Below are 19,510 nucleotides of genomic sequence, written 5' to 3'. Positions count from 1 at the left end.
TATTCTAATATAGCCTGACATAGGGACTTCTCATTTATTCACTTATTCATCACATCTGTGAAAGCCCACAGGAATTAGGCTTCACTAGACTATAGAGACACACTGGGGTGGAGCTTCATGAGGACAGGGGCCTTCTGCACATTGTTCGTTGCTCCCCTGTATATAAAAACATCTGACAGGTAGAAGGTGCTCAACAAACACCTGTTCCATAATTGAAGAAGGATAGATACCACAAATGTCCTCTCTCTTCCCTCACTTCTTTAATTTGTACAATTCTGTAATGAATTCTTAATCTGTAACTGAATTACTAATCTGAATTACTAACCGTGACTGAATTACGTAATGGGCTCAATTAAAACCCCAATGCTGTTTTTTTTTTTTTTTGTCCAGAATGAGTAAGAAATTTAAGCAGTACTCACTTTGATCTCAGTATTGTCTTTGACATAATATTTTTTTCCAGGCAATGGGCTGGAAAATATGGACTTTTTCTTTACTTGGAGAGTCCGTTCATATTGGGAATTTGAGCATTTAAAGGGAATTAGCGCTGTCTTCTGAAACCTTGCTGTCATTATTGTTGGCTCCATCTGGGAACTGCTTTGAAATGACAAAAAGAAATAAACAGACAAAACAAAGTAAAAATTCCAAATCACTCTCCAAAAATAACCCAGATAAAGACAAGTGCATGCAACACATTAATGACATTTATTTAAACCTGTTCGAGTACCCCTTCTCCTTCTGTTCCTAACCCCACATTTGCTGATTTGACCCTATTTGTTTCTTTTTTTTTTAGTCAAGGTCCAGAGAGACTTCTCGATGGGGTGGTCTTGTTCTCTTTTTCTTCTTTTCCTCCTTCTCCATCCTTTTTCTTCTCACTCTCTGTAGTTCCTGGTTTTCTTTTTTTATATTTATTTCCTTCTTTCCCTGAATCTTTCCCACCTACTGCACCTATGTCTCCTTAGGCATTTCTAGTTTATAGGAGTGGGAAGAGCCAACACTTCAGAAATTGACTTCTAACCTTGGTGGGCTTGAGTTTCCCTTCAACCAGAGAGGCTCCTTCAGCAGACTCTTGCCTCCCTTGACTGGAATCTCTAGGAGGAGTTATTATTCTGCATATTTTGAGGGAGCGAAATTTCACCTTCCTAAAAATATTGTAGGTTAATATCACTCAATGATAAGGGAGTTATTAATTCTGCATAGGGTTTGTCAATTTTTGGCTTGAAATAATTTGCAATTCAGCAATTATAAAACAATTTGTTTTTTGCGGGGGGGAAACCAAATAACTGTTGAATGTCTGTTTAATCTTTTCATAATGACCCGTTAGGCAACATCCTCCCAATCTTCACATCAGAGACAGAGGTACAAAAAAGGACATCACTTATCCAGTGCCACATAGTTAATAAGAGAAGTACCAGGATTTGGAGCCAGGAAGTTTGACTCTAGAGATGAGATTCATGATCACTTACTACTGTATTCCTCTGAAAAGACCCTTGAATGTGTGATTGTTATGGATGAGTTAGAGAGCTCAGCATGGGCACTGACCCTGTGAGTTTCTCCAGGCGAGTCTCCCTCTGGAGCATCAGTGTCTCTCTGGGAGGATGTGTGGAGACAGTCAGGGGTGCCTTCTCTTTTTTTGATCATCCTTATTGCTGCCCTGTGGGGACGAGTTGGGTAGAAGCATCAGGCACATGCCTCTTCTGTACCAGGAATTTTGTTCCCTCATTGCATTGCTTTTCAGCATCCCTTTAGGAGTCCACATGGCATTTCATAGAGGAGAAAGTATAAAGTATTTGAGAACGTGAGTGAGAGAGAAAATGAACGTGGATTGAAGTGTGACTTTACTATTTTAATCCATGTTGCTAAAGATAACACTTTTTCTTTACAGTGATGTGTCAGATAAATATTCTCTTTCACAAAGTGCACTTTATGTTGATAAACTTACACAATCTCATCATGTTGTGCACTTTGCTGTTAAGTCCCAGTTGTACATGACATGAGGAGGTGAAAATATTGTTACAGGAAGTGTGATTACACTTATTTGATCCCTGGAACAAATTTTACTGCACTACCACTAAAGGACCAATTGCATTAAGTCAAATTGTTATTCTACTCATGTCTTGAGGAAGATGAAAAAACAATGGTAGGGATATTTAATGTGGTGAGTACGTGTGTTCTTATTGTCATCAAAAGGAAAAACAGTTTTGTTTTGCTCATTGCTATTATCGGACGGCACATTCATATGGAATAAATAATGGTTGACTGACTATATCACAGTTTTGTTAAATAAAAAAGTTAATGCTAGGCAGATTTCTTTTGAGCAATATATAATTTTGACCAGTCTATTTAAACCAACAGTTTATTGTCTTTAACAATTGGTAAAATGGTACTTTTGTTTGCTTGTTTGTGCACCAAAACTGAAGTATGTTATACAGATTTAAGGTATATGACCAGAGACTTGATCTGATTTATGTAGAACTTTATTTGATAGAAATTATGAACGAACTTCAGGCACTAATAACACAGTAGTCACGTTGTTTTTATAAAAATCACATTATTATTTTATAAACAGCTTTGGAAGTAACTTTATCCTAATAAGTTAATCCTCAATTTCCATCACAGTTGGAAGTTGATGCTGTGACATTGTTTCTTGTTTTATTTTTCTCCTTCTAGATTATTGCTAGAGATTTTTGTTTTAAACATAAGCAACAACTACAAACATAATTCTTTTTCCTTTTGGTTTGTTTTTAACAAAACTTGTTTATTGAATTTCCATGAAGTTTTATGTTCCTAGTTCTCTGTGCTGACCACAATGCCAGTTTTCTACCATTTGTATAGATTGCCCTTCTTTGTGCTGGAAGACATCTTTGAAGAGGAATTTAAACATTAAACAATAAAATTCTATTAATCACTTGACTTATACCATTATTTCAGAAAAAAAAAATGTGTCTTCGTTTTCCTGTAAATTTTATTGTATAGATATGGTGAATCACATTTCAAGACCCTATCAGGGGAGGATCTGTGGTTTCTATTTTGAGACTGCTGTAGGCAGATAGCCTTCAGCTCTCAGACCCTTGAGGAATTTCCCTGGCTTCAAAGAGATACCTTGTCCCAGATCACCTTCCCTCCTTCCCAGAATGGCCCACTTCCAATGACTGATTGTATTGGTCAGAGTGAAAAGATTTATCGTAAGGCATTGGCTCACATAATTATTGAGTCTGAGAAGTCCCACAACCTGCCATCTGTAGGCTGGAGACCCTGTAAGGCTGGTTGAGGAGTTTGAAGGCCTGAGAACAAGAAACACCAAAGGCAGAAGATCAAAGTCACAGCTCAAGCAGTCAGGCTGAATTAATTCAACCTTATTCTACACTTGTATTCTGTTCAGGCCTCAACAGATTGGATGATACCAGCCCCAGTGCTATCTCTTCCAGAAACACCCTCACAGACACACTCAGAAATGTTCCACTAGCTTCCTGGGCAGCCCATGGTCCAGCTAAGTTGACACATATAATTAACCATCACACTGATTGATGTGGAGATATAATACCCTGGCCTTCATGGCCTGATTCAAAGCAACTGCCTAGGACATTCTAGCCTCAGAACTCTCTTTGGTGTTTGAGCCTGTTACTGGAGCACAGCCAGCTGAACTTCTTCTCTGCTAAGTCCTTCTTCCTCCTGAGCCCTCCATAGGGTAGATGCCAAAGGCAAATTTCACATTCTTCAAACACCTTCTGAGGATCTATTTCCTGGGGAGTCCAACTTGCAACAGTATTATTTCACCACTTGAGATCTCAGCCATTTAATAAAGTAGAGAAAACTTTAAATGAAACAGAACTTGTTGTTGTTTTCATAACAGTTTGGATTAATAATTGTCACTGTGAACACTTAAATAGTTTTTACCATTCTACTAAAGAGCTGAGTTCTAATTTCAACACAAATCTTCAAAATACATACGACATATGGACTCCATTTGAAAGGACACTTAGGTAGAAATTGGAGGATCAGGAGGAACACGTGACTTCTGCCCATATTGTGATTCATGAAATATGAAACCTAATTATTTTGTTTATGAGCATAAGCAAGTGGAGCAAGTATCCCAACTCAAAATTTAGGATATGTGATAATAGTACACAAAGAATGGTGGAGGGTTCAAGGAGCTGGTCTGAATGTCAGCGCTCTCCACTCTCACTGTTGGGGATGTTGCCTGTCTGTGCTATGATTGTTACTGTCAGCCGTGGTAATGATGTGTCACATTTGTGTAGTTGTGTGGTTTGTCACGTTTACCCCTTTAAATTGGATTCTCACAACATTCTGGGAGATAGTTATTATAACTTCATTAAGAGATGGGGAATAGAGATTTAAAAGACTTATTTAAAATCACACAAGATCAGGTCTTTTGACACCGAGTTTATTTTCTTCTCTACTGTACCATCTTTCTGCACTAGCAAGCCAAGGCCTTCAAGCCTGTTATTGTTTATGTCTGAGATATTAGACCACTCACCCATCAGTCTGAGCTTTCCAAAGAAATAAAAGTTCTGAAATGGCACTGTTTACAAATTTGCTCTTGTATCAATAAAAGCAGATTATAATGACACTCCATGGATGGATAAACTAAGGCCTAAGTGGTATTCTAATTCATGTCACCCCAATAAGAACCATTTTGGGAGGCAGACCCCATTTCACTGACAACTTATCATGTATACTATGAATTATGTGTATATATATGTATATATAATGTGTGTGTGTATACACACACACATATACATATATAAACACACACATAAATCTTTTCTTTTATGACATTTATTTTTAAACATATATTTGGAAGACAGTGTTCAAGCTGGCCACCGTAGCTCAGTGGTTATCATGTCGGCCCTGCACACTATTGGCAGTGAATTTGAGTTTCACCTGGGTCTGACAAACAAACAAAAAAATGAAGGACGAAGTTCAGCAGTCATGAAATTCTAGCTGCAGGAGAGAGAGGACAAAGGTATCAACAAACAAATTATAATTATTGTTGCTTTAGTATAAAAGTGAAGTGGAAGACAAAGGAAATCAAAAATGCCTTCCTGAAGACACACATTTACACAAAAATGTGGATTTTTGAGGGTAGACTGGCTTCATGCTGAGGAGATTTAACTCAGTTAATACCTTAATTAAGTTCTTAGTACTCAGTAGAATTACTGTATTTAGATGGCTGTCTATAGATGTAGTATAAAAACAACCTGCTGAGATTTTAAAACATGTCTTTAAATTTGTTTTATCTTATTCATCAATCATTTGAAATCATTAAACCATAAAGTTATAGGTATAGTCAATTGTGGATGGGAAAGGTACTGAAAAAAGTCTTGATTTAAGCGTCAGACAGATCTGGCTTTGAAGCTGAGTTCCAGCCTTTGTTGCAAGCTATTAATACCTCTGTTTCTCAGTTTCCTCATCAGAAAGATGGTGATGATACTAACCTTAACCTTAGAATGTTGGCATTAGGAATAGTTACTGTATGATTGAGCAAAGAAGAAGGGGAAAGAGCAATCACTTGTGTTCTAGTATGCACATGAAGTCCAGTTCATCAAATTATTTTTAAATTATTATTAAATAATAAAAAGAAGAAAAATTACATACCCTACAAGGACACTAGATATGAAATTCTAGAAAACATTCGCTTATAAATTTCTTCACACAACATTTTTTCCCTAAATACTAAGTATTAAAAATTGCGGAACAGAAACATACCTGCAGAATAAGAAAGTTCGTTTTCCTTTAATTGAACACAATTAGTAATCTTTCAAGATATAGAAAACTAGAGGCAATGAAGAAATTCTTCAATAAAAGGCAACTTCCCTATCTCTAACCCACATCAGTAGTTTAAATCAAGAGAGAGATTCTCTCAAAAAGCAAAGCAACAGATGTTGAGTATTGTATGGAAAACACATCTGTGGTTAGGCTTGATTGTTTGGCTGAATTTTACTGGAGTTTTGAAACCAGATTCTAACAGTATGTAATGACCTTTTCTTATATTGAACTCATAGGACTCTTTTAGGGATGACTCATTTGTCATTTATTTCTGCTTTTTGAGATATCTTTGTTGTTATCTTTCATTGTTATCTACTTGCACTCTCTTGTCTGCTGTTTCTTATGTGTACATCTTGTTATTCAATTATATCATAATGCTGCTGAGGACAGGCTGCCTTTGAATGTCCGTATCTCCTAAAACAGTAGACCCTGAGTGCTTATGAACATATTAACAGTCCGGCTTTTTGACTGATGTGAAAACAGAAATTATGAATGAACTACAGATTTCTAAGTAGAAATCTTAATCTTCTAATCCCAATCACTTGAGAAGTAATCAGTCCACGATTTAATAATTAAATATCCATATGGCATCAAACAGCAAAATGCCGTGGGAAGCAGTTTCTCTGTCAAGTACTTGTTCAACTGAAATAGATTAATTGTATAGTGGTTTTTCCCAAGAAAATGCAGATGGACCAAGCTGACAAATATGAAGTGAGAGAAAGGGAGAGAAAATAGTGAAATGGATTTAAACTGTGTTACAATCCAACCTAATTGACTCAGCTTTTTAGAAACAAAAATGTTCAACAGGTCCTTAGTGAATAAATCAATCGGGGAATTCAGACTTTATTGTACGTTTGGATTGCCTATTTGCCTCATCTGAAATAGTCTCACTAAAATTCTTCTGAACCTCATTTTCTCTGCCCATGGAGTCAATAGTAGTCTCAGAATGATATTCAGGATATAATATGTCTTTAATGGGATGCTTAAGTCATCTCAGCAATATAATTAAAAGGGCAGTCATATTTTGAAACAGCTCTTGTTCCCTAGAGAGTGTTACTTAGTTTTGCATTCCTACAGTTACCTAACATTTCAACTCAGCAATTTATTTGTTTGGCTTTTAAAAAATTATGAGGTCAGTCTTCAATTTAACCTCTACACCTTGTTCTAAAAGTTTTCTTAAAATGTGATCACTCCATTAGCCAGGAGTTGTGGCAGGCGCCTGAAATCCCAGCTACTCGGGAGGCCGAGGCAGGAGGATTGCTTGAACGCAGGAGTTTGAGGTTGATGTGAGCTAGGCTGAGGCTTTGTATGACCCTCTAGCTAGGCAAAAGAGAGAGACTCTGTCTCAAAAAAAAAAAAAAAAAAGATAGCTCCAGTTTCATTACATTTCCCTTCTCCCTGTTAGTTCCAGATTTGCTTTTTCAGTTTGATGTTCCATAAGTACTTTGAAGACAACCTGTCTTGAATCAAAATGATTCTTTTCTTTCTCTCATCCTCCTGGATTTTCAACTTATTTAATGGTGTCTTCATAGAACTGGTCACAAAGACCAAATCCTTGGAGTCATACTTAGTGGTTTCCCGTTGCTTTGCTGCTTATATCAGATTGGCACAGTGCCCCATTGATTCCAACAGCTCAAGAATTCTACCTTAACCCCATCAGCTCCTCCTACCACCACCGCTTTAGTCAGCTTTCCCCATGGCCTGTTCTAGTAACCTCCCAGCTGGGCTCATTGTAGCTTGCTCTCCCCACTTTAGCTTGCCCTCTACATCAACAGTTCTCATCCATTTTCCATGAAATGCAATGTTTATCCATGACTCATGAGCAGAAACAGAAACATTTAGTGAGAAATTTCAGCACTTTAATGATTCACCACCTTCCACAGATCCCACAGAGCTATGCAGGATCTGGCCTCTGCCTCTGTCTCCTCATCATCACCCACTTTCCTCGCCCTCATTCAGTGACACCACCAGCTCTTTCCTGCCCTTCACCCTGCTCTTCTCGCCCATGCTGTCATCCTTTTGACCTCAACTAAATCACACCACTGTAGGGTGGCTTTCCCTGAGCACTCATTAAATTAAATCCTGGTCACAATTATATTCTCCATCTTCTTTTTCCTCTCTTCCTCCTCTTCTTCATTTACTTATTTTATGTTAAGCTGGGTTTTCCTGCAACATTTCCATACTCTGAGAAGGCAGAGTTTCTTTCCTTTGCCCCTGCACAGTATCTGGAAGATTCTGGGGACTCAGTAACTATTTACTAAAGAATGATTGATCATCAGAGGCGTACATGGTAGTGGTCTGTCAGCAAGCTGGCTAATTGCATGTAGCACCAAGACTCAATGTGTGTATTATGGGCAATTCCCACCCCTGAGAGCATATGGTAAGGCTAGTAAGAATACTGCTATCTAATTTTGAATGTTCTCTAAATTATAAGAAAAATAAGCCTTCAATACTTCAGCACTTGTTTGTCAGATGTAATTGCTGTATACATCTTGTCTGGCCACAACACATGTGAAACCCACTGTCTGGCTATAAGACATTTCTTTTATTATGGCTACCTGAGTTTCTTTCCTAAAGCATAAAGCTTATCATGTAATTCTCCTGCTTATGAACTTGTAATGGGTTCCCATTGTTTTCAGGATAAATTTCAAATTATTCAATGTCGCAGTCCATTTGGGATGCTATGACAAATTCTCTTGGACAGCGTGGCTCATGGAAGTCTGAGATCAAGGTGCTGGTGAGGTCCCACTTCCAGGTTCACCGTGTCTTTTTGCTGGGTCCTCACACGACGGATGTTAAAAGGCTTCTCTCTCTGGGGCCTGTTTATAAGGACACTAATCCCACTCATGAAAAATCCACTCTCGTTAGTTACTCACCTCCCAAAGGGCCCCATCTCCTAATATGTTAGCACTGGGGATTGAATTCCAACATAGGGACTTTCAGCCTGTAGAATTTGGCATGTCTAATGGTCATTCTCAAGTTGGACCTAGTCATTCTTTCCAACTTCAACCTCAGCCACCCGTTACCACAGGCCATGATTCAAACAACATAATCTGATGCCATGGCCTCTACCAGGGATGTCCCACTTTTGTCCCCATATGGCTGTCCATTTGTAAAATCCAGCCCTCTCAAGCACTGTGGTTACTCATTCCTCTGTGTTCTCACTGTATTGTATACATTGTTAATTCCAAAATTGTATTAAATATTCCATGATAATTTATGAGTACCTGTCCCCCAGACTAAGGTGGTAACCCCTGGATTAGACTGAGCATTCCCCATGTTGAGTCCAGTGTGGAGTACATAATGGCATCCAATAATGGTTGAATGACTAAGTGCATTGTTGATTGTTTGGAAGTAAAAATGTCTTTGCCTACTGAAGCAGTGCTGTAAATGGTGATTTAATTCTCAGCGGACCAGAAAAAAAAAAAAAAGCCTATTTACACCGTAATGCATTTGAAACTTATTGCTAATAGTCCTTTGTCTTCTAGTACCAGGATATGTTATTTGTCTCCTTCACTGCAATTGGGGAAGCCTCTTTCTTCTTCTCCTAACTCAGCCCAGAGGCAGAATCTTATGAATGGGGGGTGAAAGAAGAGTTCTTTCTTTTCTGTTGATGTGTTAGTAAAATGAGAATTCTGCCGTTTTCATGGTAGAGACATATGTCAACTGAGGGCTTATATCTTCAAGACTTGCCTGTGTCTCAAATAGTCTTGAAACCGCTTGTCTCATAACACATCATTATGTCTTTATGTTGATGTGGGAAAATGTTGCTGCAATGAAATTAACTTTAAAGGAGTTCTACTAATAAAAGTAGAAAAAGGACCTTGTTGTTTAATAGGGATCTTAATTATAAGAAATTCTCCTACTTTTTATTAATTCTGTCACTTGTCCTTTGGCTTGTGTTACATAAATCAAAATAGCCCTTCTCTTTATACACTTTGATTTTCTTCCTTATATCCAGAGAAGTAATATTTAAAATTGGAAAAAACCCAAATCCATGTATGATTAAGTAATTATGTCAATTACTTGGTGAATATATTATAATGTAAACAGCATGATTGCTTTTAAGAGGTGACAATGACGTATATTGAGAAACAAAATCCTGTACTGAATCATGTGCTTTTATATAGTACTTAACTCATTAAGTTTGTTAATTAAATAAATGCTATTTCTGAATCACATTTTTTGTTTTCAAAAAATAGGTGGTGTTTGCATTGCTCAATCACAGAAAATTCCACGTGAACCAAGACCTGGAGAATTTGAAAAAATTATCAAGCGCCTGCTAGAAACACCTAATGCCCGAGCAGTGATTATGTTTGCCAACGAGGATGACATCAGGTGCTGATTACTTTTTTCTGTATGTGGGATCAGATTTATGACAGCCCACATCTTTTTAAAAACATATTTCATGTTCAGTGTAAAGTCTTGTGAAATTTCACAGGAATTGCATAATCTCCTTGTAATTACAGACTGCCTTCTGCTACAGACAGGCACAACAAGCCTTCTAGATTATAAGTATGAAATGCCTATAGAGTAAAACCTGGGGACTGAATTAGATGAGGCAAATAAGGGTGATGGACAGAATGATGTGAATGAGGCTAAGGATAAGGATAATTAAGATATGCTGGAGGTAGTCTCTAATATATTTCCTTCAGGAGATGATAAGTCTCAGGCAGCTAGAATGATTGATTGTTCAACAGTGATCTTCTGAGTATATATATTAGTCATTTTATAAAGCCAATCTTGTAACATTCATAATTGTGGCATTTCTTGATAAATATGGTATGCTTTATTTCTTTTTATTCCTATAGGAGGATATTGGAAGCAGCAAAAAAATTAAACCAAAGTGGACATTTTCTCTGGATTGGCTCAGATAGCTGGGGATCCAAAATAGCACCTGTCTATCAGCAGGAGGAGATTGCAGAAGGGGCCGTGACAATTTTGCCGAAAAGAGCATCAATTGATGGTAAGGATACACCATAGAGTATCTTCTCATTCCAGTTGAATCAAAACTCAGAGGTAAACTGGAGGTGTTGGAAGATGATGAAATGCACCCATTATTGATGGCTCTGGATAGAATTTTTAGCTATGATTTTAGAATTGTCAAGATCAGTATGTATTCAAGCATATTTTATATATGTATGCATGTATATCTGTATGTCTGTCTGTCTATATGTGTGTGTATATAGAAGAAAAGTACTCATTCAGTTTTTATTTTTATTTATTTATTTATTTATTGTGATACAGAGTCTTACTGTGTCACCCTCGGTAGAGTGCTGTGGCATCACAGCTCACAGCAACCTCAAACTCTTGGGCTTAAGCGATTCTCTTGCCTCAGTCTCTCCAGTAGCCGGGACTACAGATGCCTGCCACATGCCTGGCTATTTTCTTGTTGTAGTTGTCATTATTTAGCAAACCTGGGCTGAGTTTGAAGCCACCAGCCCTAGTATATGTGGCCAGAGCCCCAACCACTGAGCTACGGGCACCGAGCCTATTCAATTTTTATTGTAAAAAAGAGAACCATAGTTAGTCTAAGTAATGTCCACAATTTTTGTAATTGCATTTTGAGTTTGCATATTTCCATGGGCACATATGGTGGTTATAGCATCGTTAAGGGGGAAATGCTTTTTTTGTTGTTGTTGAAAGTGAATACATAATGCTGGGCTGACCCTATAGATAAATAAATGCCTCAGAAAAGATTTGGAGCATTTCTGTAAGACTATCTGCCTTCAAAATGATCTTTTCTAATAGTCTTGACAGGGACTGTACTTCCTATCTTCAACATTATCCTTTGGAGTGAGGCATTATTTCCAGGTGGTCTCTCTTCAATGGGGTGGTTACCTGAGCAAACTGACACTTTAACCTTATTACCCGTGACTCTGTCCGATTGCATTAGTATTGATTGCTTTATTGAATTAGCCAAACGTGGAACATATAGGAGAGATAAATTTTGAGGTTGATGGAAACATAATTAAGTCTGGAACATTGATCCATTCCAGGAGAGAGAGAAAAGAATTAAAAAGTCTGAATTGTGTCCTGTATGTTCAGGATTCAGCATGAGATTACTGTTTCTGCCCCTGCGAGATGTCAAATACAGGAGAGGTTGTAAGGATAACACTGACACTAGGCTTTCCTGTTCTACTCACTCCTAGAGCTAAGTGCCTGAACGGTACAATTGAGAACTGGGGGGCTCAGTGGACTTTTATTGTCCACTCACTCTCCTTGGCGTTTGCCATAAGAGAGCCTCTGTCTCTCCCTAATTTGTTACTAATTTATATATTTATTTTTATGCAAAGATCCTAACACCCATTCAAATGTTCTGATAGTATTTGGTTTTGATTTTGAAAGGATATTAAAATCATACCTTTATTTTTTTCAATAGGATTTGATCGATATTTTAGAAGCCGGACTCTTGCCAATAATCGAAGAAATGTGTGGTTTGCAGAATTTTGGGAAGAGAATTTTGGATGCAAGTTAGGATCACATGGAAAAAGAAACAGTCATATAAAGAAATGCACAGGTAACCGCTTAAATGTTTTTCCTGGTGCGTATATTTTAGTGTTACCTGATAAGTGACATTTTTCTATGTGGATAACAATGAGCATATATTTTACTTTCTTGTATCTCTTGTTATAGTTTCTCACTCACTAGGGCTGAGCATTCACTGATCATTCAACAGATGTAGATTTGTTCATTAGTTCTTACAGCGGATCAGCCAGTATTTGTTGAACATAAACCATGTATGCTGCACTGAAGTACTTTAATTCTATTTTAATATCACTTGCTGAATGTCTGCTTTGGAAAAAAAAAGCACTTTAGTAGGTTTGATGGATATAGACAAATAACACATGGTGTTGCTCTCTGGAAGTTCAAAATATGGTACCATAATAAGTTGCTATAAGATAGTATTTTTCAACTATTTCAATCCCTGTCACCTAAAATGCTGTTATTTTCTATATTCTGCACAGAAGCTGTCCTGGAACATCTATGATTTTTTTATGCTTTACTTTACACAGCTTGTGGTTAAATATAATAATGGTTTTGAATGTGAATTGTTGAATATATGAGTAAAACTTAATTTATCTGCAGATAAGATGGTTGTGTACATAGGAAGAAACAATGTAAAGTTTTAAAAATTACTTAGAACTAAATAGTGCATTTAGCAAGGTAAACAGATAAGGGGTCAATATAAACATTCATTTTAGTATAATATATATTAGAAACTAACACATAGAAAATAGAATTTAATAGTAGAATAAAAAAGCATAAAACATTAGGGCTAAGTTTAACAAAGGTGCATTAATCTTCTTTACTGAAAAATGACATACTTTGGGCATGTGAGGTATAAATGATTCACTCCTCCCTTGAGTGCCCCTCCCCTCCATATTTTGCTATGTACTCTTTTTCTGCACTTTTTTTTTTTTTTTTTTTGGAAATAGCTGTTCAAATAAAGGATGGAATACTCTAAATGCGAGAGCAGACATATGAACAGAGAGAGGATGAGGATGTGAATGGGTGTCCCTCTCAGGAGGAGTCTCCCTTCAGGCTTCCTGTGTGCAGCCACCATTTCAGGGGCCATGTAAGTGAAGAGAGACAGGATTCCTGCTCTGTGGGATTACATTTGAGTGTGAAGAGAAAGACATTACATAAGTGGACCCATAAATTCACAGATATGTCCAGGTGCTGGGATGTGCTTAGGTGAAATGCAACAGAGTAAAGGTGAAGGAGTGACCAGGTGGTCTTGGAAGAGAATCCAATTGTGTGGTCTTCAGTATACTTTTCTGAGGAGGTAACATTTGAGACAAGACCTGGAAGATACGAAACTGTCAGCTGTGTGAAGCCACAACAGCCATTCATTCCAGGATCTAGGGCCAGGTGAACTTCATTTGTTCAGGGAGGCTGGTATGAGAGTAAGCATCAAGAGAGGGAGATGGATGGCAGATGGGCTAAGGTAATAAATATGCTGGAGCCAGGCCATGCGTGATCTTGACGTCCTTTCTAAAGTTCCAAAGTTGAGGAATCTGGGCTGTATCTTACCTGTGAGACAGACTGACTTTAGATTTTTCATCCAGAAAATTGCTCACATACCTGTTCAAGAAGATTCTCTGAGCAGAAATGTGAAAAGGATTGAGTTTCCAGGGAGACAAAAGAGGCAGGTCACAGGACTCATCCTGGGCCGTGGCCTAAATAAGAATGAGTTCGGGATGGAACTCAGTCTTGTAGTATTCCCACTACACTCTGAGTGGTTAACACTGGGGGTGGGGGCGTAAGTGGTGGAGGGGTCTGCATCTCAGATTTCTGTCAGGGAGATCAAGGACAATGGTGATGTTATTAAATAACAGAGGGAAAAAAGGCAGAATGAATGGTAGATGTTTGGGGACTAACTTTAATTTGGTTCTGAAATAGCCCCCATGGAACTGTCCAGGAGGTGGCAGCACAAAGTCTGGGACTGCAAAGAAAGTTCCCTAAAAAATTCAAACTAGGGAGTCATGGAGACTTGGAAGTTAGAGACGAAAGTGGAGATACAATTAATTGCCAGAGGAGACTGAGAAAAGATGAGGAGCAGCGACTAAGGACTCAAGGTGAGGAGGCAAGAAAGGACACTGAGAATGATGGGTTTGGGGGAAGGAGATGAACCAGGACTCAAGCAGTCTCAGTCTCCAAGAGAGAAGGCAGGTCCCTGTGGTTCCCGTGCTGCACAGAGCAGAGAGGCGTGGCGGAGGGTAAGTGGTGCAGTAGAGAGACTGAACTGTGAGGGGCTGAGAGAGGACAGAACAGAGGAAGTAGAGGAAAGGAGGCTGTCTCAAGAAGTTTGGCAAAGAAAGAAAGAAAGCAGATAATGAGAGACCTTGAGTAAGAATCAAGGGAGGCTTTTTATTTAGGGTAGGGCATGCATACTATGTTTTTAGATAAACAAGAAGGAATAATTAGAGAAAGAGATTCAATGAGAAGTAAGATCTTGGTGGAAACTTTTAAGATCAGGCATTGAGAGAGTAGTGTTGCCTTTAAATAATGTGATTTAGTTGGGGGAAAAAGATAAACATACACAATCAGAGTGAAAAGATCTGTGATTAAGTGCTAAATTTGGGTATAGAAATTAAGGAAGTTCAGCAAATATATGACTGTACATTCATGTTGTAAAACCCAAAGCTTGGTGGAGGTGGTGAAAGTTCTATAACAAGAGAGATTTGGGAAATAACTTCTAAAATGAGGAAAATGGTGGGTTAGCAACACAAAGTCATAGGGCAGGATGTGGCATAGGGGTGTGTGGGAAACAGTGGGAAGTACAGCTTAGTGTAGAGGAGGGAATATCTCAAGGGATAGTAGGAAATAGAGAGGGGCCAGTTTACAGAAGGACTTGAAAGGAGACTTTCTATGCAGAGTAACACGTGTTTTTTCACTGAGATATATTTTATACTGAACTTAACTCTGAGTTCTGAATGTTACTGTTTTTTCTTCTACAAATTCATATCCTGTTCTTTAGACTGTGTTAGTGAAATTCTACCAGTTAATGAAATGCAAGAACTTTTATATGGGTATATACACACATATTTAAAACTGGTGGAAAATTGGCTGTGAAATCACTTTTTGATAGCCTGTTTTCAGAATAACCAGTTACTCTAAACCCATGTTTTCCAAGTTAGTTAAGGTATATAGTTGTCCCTTTAGCATCTGTAGATGGAATATGCTAACTTCAGGCATAAACACTGAACTGGAATCCAGTTTAGAATCCAGATTTGGTAGCAAAGTCTACTTCAGATTCCTTTGATTTACTGGGTGTTGCTAAAATTGTAACAATTTGTCCAATTTGAGATATTTCTAGTGCAATGAAAATGGTGTTTACTCCAAGTGCTAGGGCAAATGCACCCTCTGAGAACTGGGTCAGTAAACAGATTTTCATGCAAGTCCCAGTGTGGGTGATACCAAAATAACTTGTCTCTGGGTAGAAAACAAACAAATAATGAAATGTTCTAACTTAATTTTTTTTTTTTTTTTAAGCAGTGACATATGAAAGTTTCCAGATGGTGAGAAAAGACATTTGTGTTCCAAATTACAATTCCACCAAGTTTTCATCTCTGTTGTAGGGGAGGAGGGAAGATGATCTAGCCTGTTGGTGGTCAGATAAACTTAGGAGGAAAAACCTACAGTATATTCATTGGTAGAGTTTGAAAATTCTTTTAAAATTTGGCCTTAAAAAATTCACATTTTAACTACCTACAAGTCAAAAGGTTAGGAAGTCTCTGAAAGCAGAATACAGAATATCTACAAGGCCCTTTGGGGGCATTTAGAGCATCATTTATGGGTTTATTGCGTTGAGTAAAATTTTACCTTAGGCGATGATAGTCTATGAACGTAGTAATTTGCTTCCATTGGGGGCAATATTGACATTGTATTTACGTGGATAAGAGAGTGCTTCCCTGCAGGGTAGGGCTTCTGTATAATCAATTTTGGGGAGAAAGAACATCTTCAAGCAGTGAGGGGCATCTTCTTCCTAAAATTTACTCAGTTCAAACAGTTTTCTGTGATAATTTTTCTCCTTCGAATGCCACGGTAGCTTTCAAAAAGATGTGATATTACTGCTAACTTTGGATTTGCTGGCCAAATTCCAAGTGAGGTAATTCCTACCATCCACTTAGCTATTTATGTCATTATTATCGCTTCTGAGAGCTGCTGCGTTCTGAAAGCTACTACTACTTAATCCTACTTAAAATTCTCTTTGTCTTTCTCACGAAGAAAAAAAGGACTTTTGTGCTTGTTATCAGTGATGATGGGTGTTATTTTATGGATATTTCTCTGACCTCTCCCTCTGCTCTTCCTTCCCTGGAGTACTCTCAGCCTTAATGCCTTTCCATTCTATAAAACCCCGACACCCACAGACTCTCTTGAGAATTGCACCTTCGTCCTCTCCTCATCTTTACACGGTTTTTATACACCTCTTTCTCCACTCTAGCCTCTGTCTCAATTCCTCTTCCAGTGATCCATCACCTCATTTTCCCCTTTTCTTATCTTTTATCAGTTCCTTAGCTTGATATTGTTTTGTCCAACAAGATCTAATTGGCAGTGGAGAGTTTTTCTTCAGAGGTTTTTTTTTTTTTAACTCTTTCAATGAGTCTTTCTGATTTCTTGTCTTCTGTAGTGAAGACCTGATAGTGAATATTGCAGTGAATATCTCTTACACTGTGTCTTTGCCTTCATCTCTCCATCAGGAATTGTAAGTATCCCTGTCCTTATCAAAACAGACCTCTTGTGCTAAACTATCTCAAAACCTTCCTTTGTTTTATCCTTCCATTTATTCATTCATCATTCATTTACCTGTTTATTTATTTCAAATAGCTCACCATGTCAGGCACTGTGCTGCAAGTCCTCAAGGAGCTCACAAAGACATACATACTACCTTATTAAATTTGAACTGCTTTCCTTGTCTTTTGGGGTTTAATCCTCAGCCAGGAGTCCAGGGCACTGCTGCTTCGCCTGCATCCAGCTGACACTCAGATACTAAATGGTGGTGAGCATATGCTACACGAAATGGCCTATTGATTCTTATTTATGATGATAGAAACAGCGGTAATGGAAAAAGCAATGCATAAATATGTTTCTTCCCACAAACAAGCAATTCTGTCAGTGAACCAAATAGCAGCCTCAATAATTAGCTTCCTGAAAGGCCTGTCAGTTTATGTTTTAGTGCCAGGTAACTAGGTACCTTCTCAGGTGTAACTATCTCTCGGCAGTCCTCCGTCTACATAGGGAGGCTATGAAAGGTGGACACTCTGCCCCACCCAGCCCAGGACTCGGGACTCATGGACACCATGTGAGCAAATTAGGTAGTTACCAAGGGGGACAGATCTACACAATTTGACTTGGTGATTCAGAATGTACGAAAACTAAGATAATCTTTCCTGAATTCAAACGTGTTCTGCCATCCCCATTTATCCCCTTGCCTAGTGTAAAACTCTGTCAGGGAGAATTTCTTGACATTAGCACTCCAAGGTTCCCACTGGACCATATGCTCCTGTTCTTGGCAAGTGAAATAGCAGAAATCCCAGCATGACTTATTTATGCCATTTCTGAGATTTCATATTGAATTTCAATACATGAGATGACAAAACAAGCAGTGATTTCACACATACTAGATTAAAGAATTTAGATCAGAGGTGTCAAATCAAAATCATTTTCCAAATGAAGAAACTAGAACCCGGAGAAATAAAATGAATTGTTGAAAAAAAAAAAAAAAAAGAGAAATCACAGTGTTGGTCTCAGAGCTGCAACTGGAATCCTGGTCTCTTTTTATTTGAATTTGTCCTTGACATGTATTGCCTCAATTTATTTTATGATTTACTTATTTTAGATTTTTTACCACATAGATGAAAAGTATTTTCTTTTTTGCTCTTTGTGATATTGTATGTATGATGCAGTGTATTGTGGAATTTTAATCACCAGCCATAAAGTGAAACAAAAATCACATATTGGTTATTATCTAATCTTATATAAAGTGGCTAATATTTTAATATTCTTTACATTGATTTTCCAGGATATATGTAGTTTTTGCTAGTGGGTCTTGAACAGCATAAACCTTGTCATCTGGCCCTCTGCCATTTATACATGGTAAGAGTAGACTTACGTCTACATTAACAAGAAAAATAGGAGAAACTATCAACTGGAAACTTCTATCAGTGACACTGAATTATAGCAACTCACTTTGCTAAATTACAGTTCACTCTTTTAGTCATTTCCTTAAAGAAAAACAAAGAAAGACAAAGCCCATCTATGTTAAAGCTGTAAAGGAGGCACCGTAATGTGTAGCAGCATTTCTAGAACTTTAGTGTGTGTGCGAATCCCCTGAGCACCTTGTTAAAATGCAGATTTTGATCTTGTAGTTAGGGGGACATTCTGCATGTCTGACCAATTCCCAGGTGACATGGATGCTGGTGAGGTCTGGGCTGCACTTTGAGTAACAGGGGATGTGAGAATTACTTTATATTGATAGCAACAGCACCTGAAACTTAATTACCAGAGCCAATATTCAACTGTGCTAAAGATTACTGATAAACTCAAGGTGTCTTACTGAAGACCATTTAAGTGAAACTTTAAATGTAAATTGTTAAATGCAAAAATATGTAATCACTAGCCTATGTTTTATATTCTAACTTCAATAAGTATTTAGATCAGCAAAATGTAAAGACACGGTATATGTGTGTGTATGTTTTCTCATTAGGAAATTTGAAAGTGGGAAGCTCAATTACTAAATTTAAAGAAATGTACACAGATACACCTGTATTTCTGAAATCTGCAAAGCAGATTGTAAAGTTTGCCATGTCAGGAACCAAAAATATTCTGAAAACGTAACTGTATGGTCAGTCATAAATGCACAGAGTGGAGAAGTTAGAGAGGTCCTTAGAGATTATTTAGTTTAATTCATTTTGCAGGAAAGGAAATTGAGGCCCATCTGGCCCAAGTTACTTGTCTGAAGTTCTCCAACTACTAAAGATAATAGTAGTACTGAAATCTGCAATACTTGATTCTTCCTTGACTCTGTCCTGTTCTGATGGCCTTTCCCAAAATGAGCCTGACTTGTACCCACCCATTCCACAATCCTTCCTGGAAGAGTAGCCTGAATGTTTTTTCAGTGACCACCTAAGGTTAAATATTCCCTCTTTGTGAAGCCCCTTGACTACTAAGAGGGTCAAAGTGATGCTTGTGATCTGAAACACTAATTCTACTGGAA

General features: G+C 37.8%; 1 protein-coding gene across 1 annotated transcript in view; it reads left to right on the top strand.

Moving 5' to 3' along the window:
• The window catches only part of GRM8 (glutamate metabotropic receptor 8), an 843,712-nt gene that overhangs the window by 341,306 nt on the left and 482,896 nt on the right, over positions 1-19,510 (top strand). The window contains exons 3-5 of the mRNA XM_053553714.1: positions 9,990-10,125; positions 10,599-10,753; positions 12,170-12,307. Coding sequence (XP_053409689.1) covers positions 9,990-10,125; positions 10,599-10,753; positions 12,170-12,307 — 429 coding nt within the window. The remainder of the gene's footprint in view (positions 1-9,989; positions 10,126-10,598; positions 10,754-12,169; positions 12,308-19,510) is intronic.

Source organism: Nycticebus coucang, chromosome 11, assembly GCF_027406575.1.
Source record: "Nycticebus coucang isolate mNycCou1 chromosome 11, mNycCou1.pri, whole genome shotgun sequence".
In the NCBI taxonomy this organism is placed as follows: domain Eukaryota; kingdom Metazoa; phylum Chordata; class Mammalia; order Primates; family Lorisidae; genus Nycticebus; species Nycticebus coucang.
This window is presented reverse-complemented; position numbering and strand designations above follow the sequence as displayed.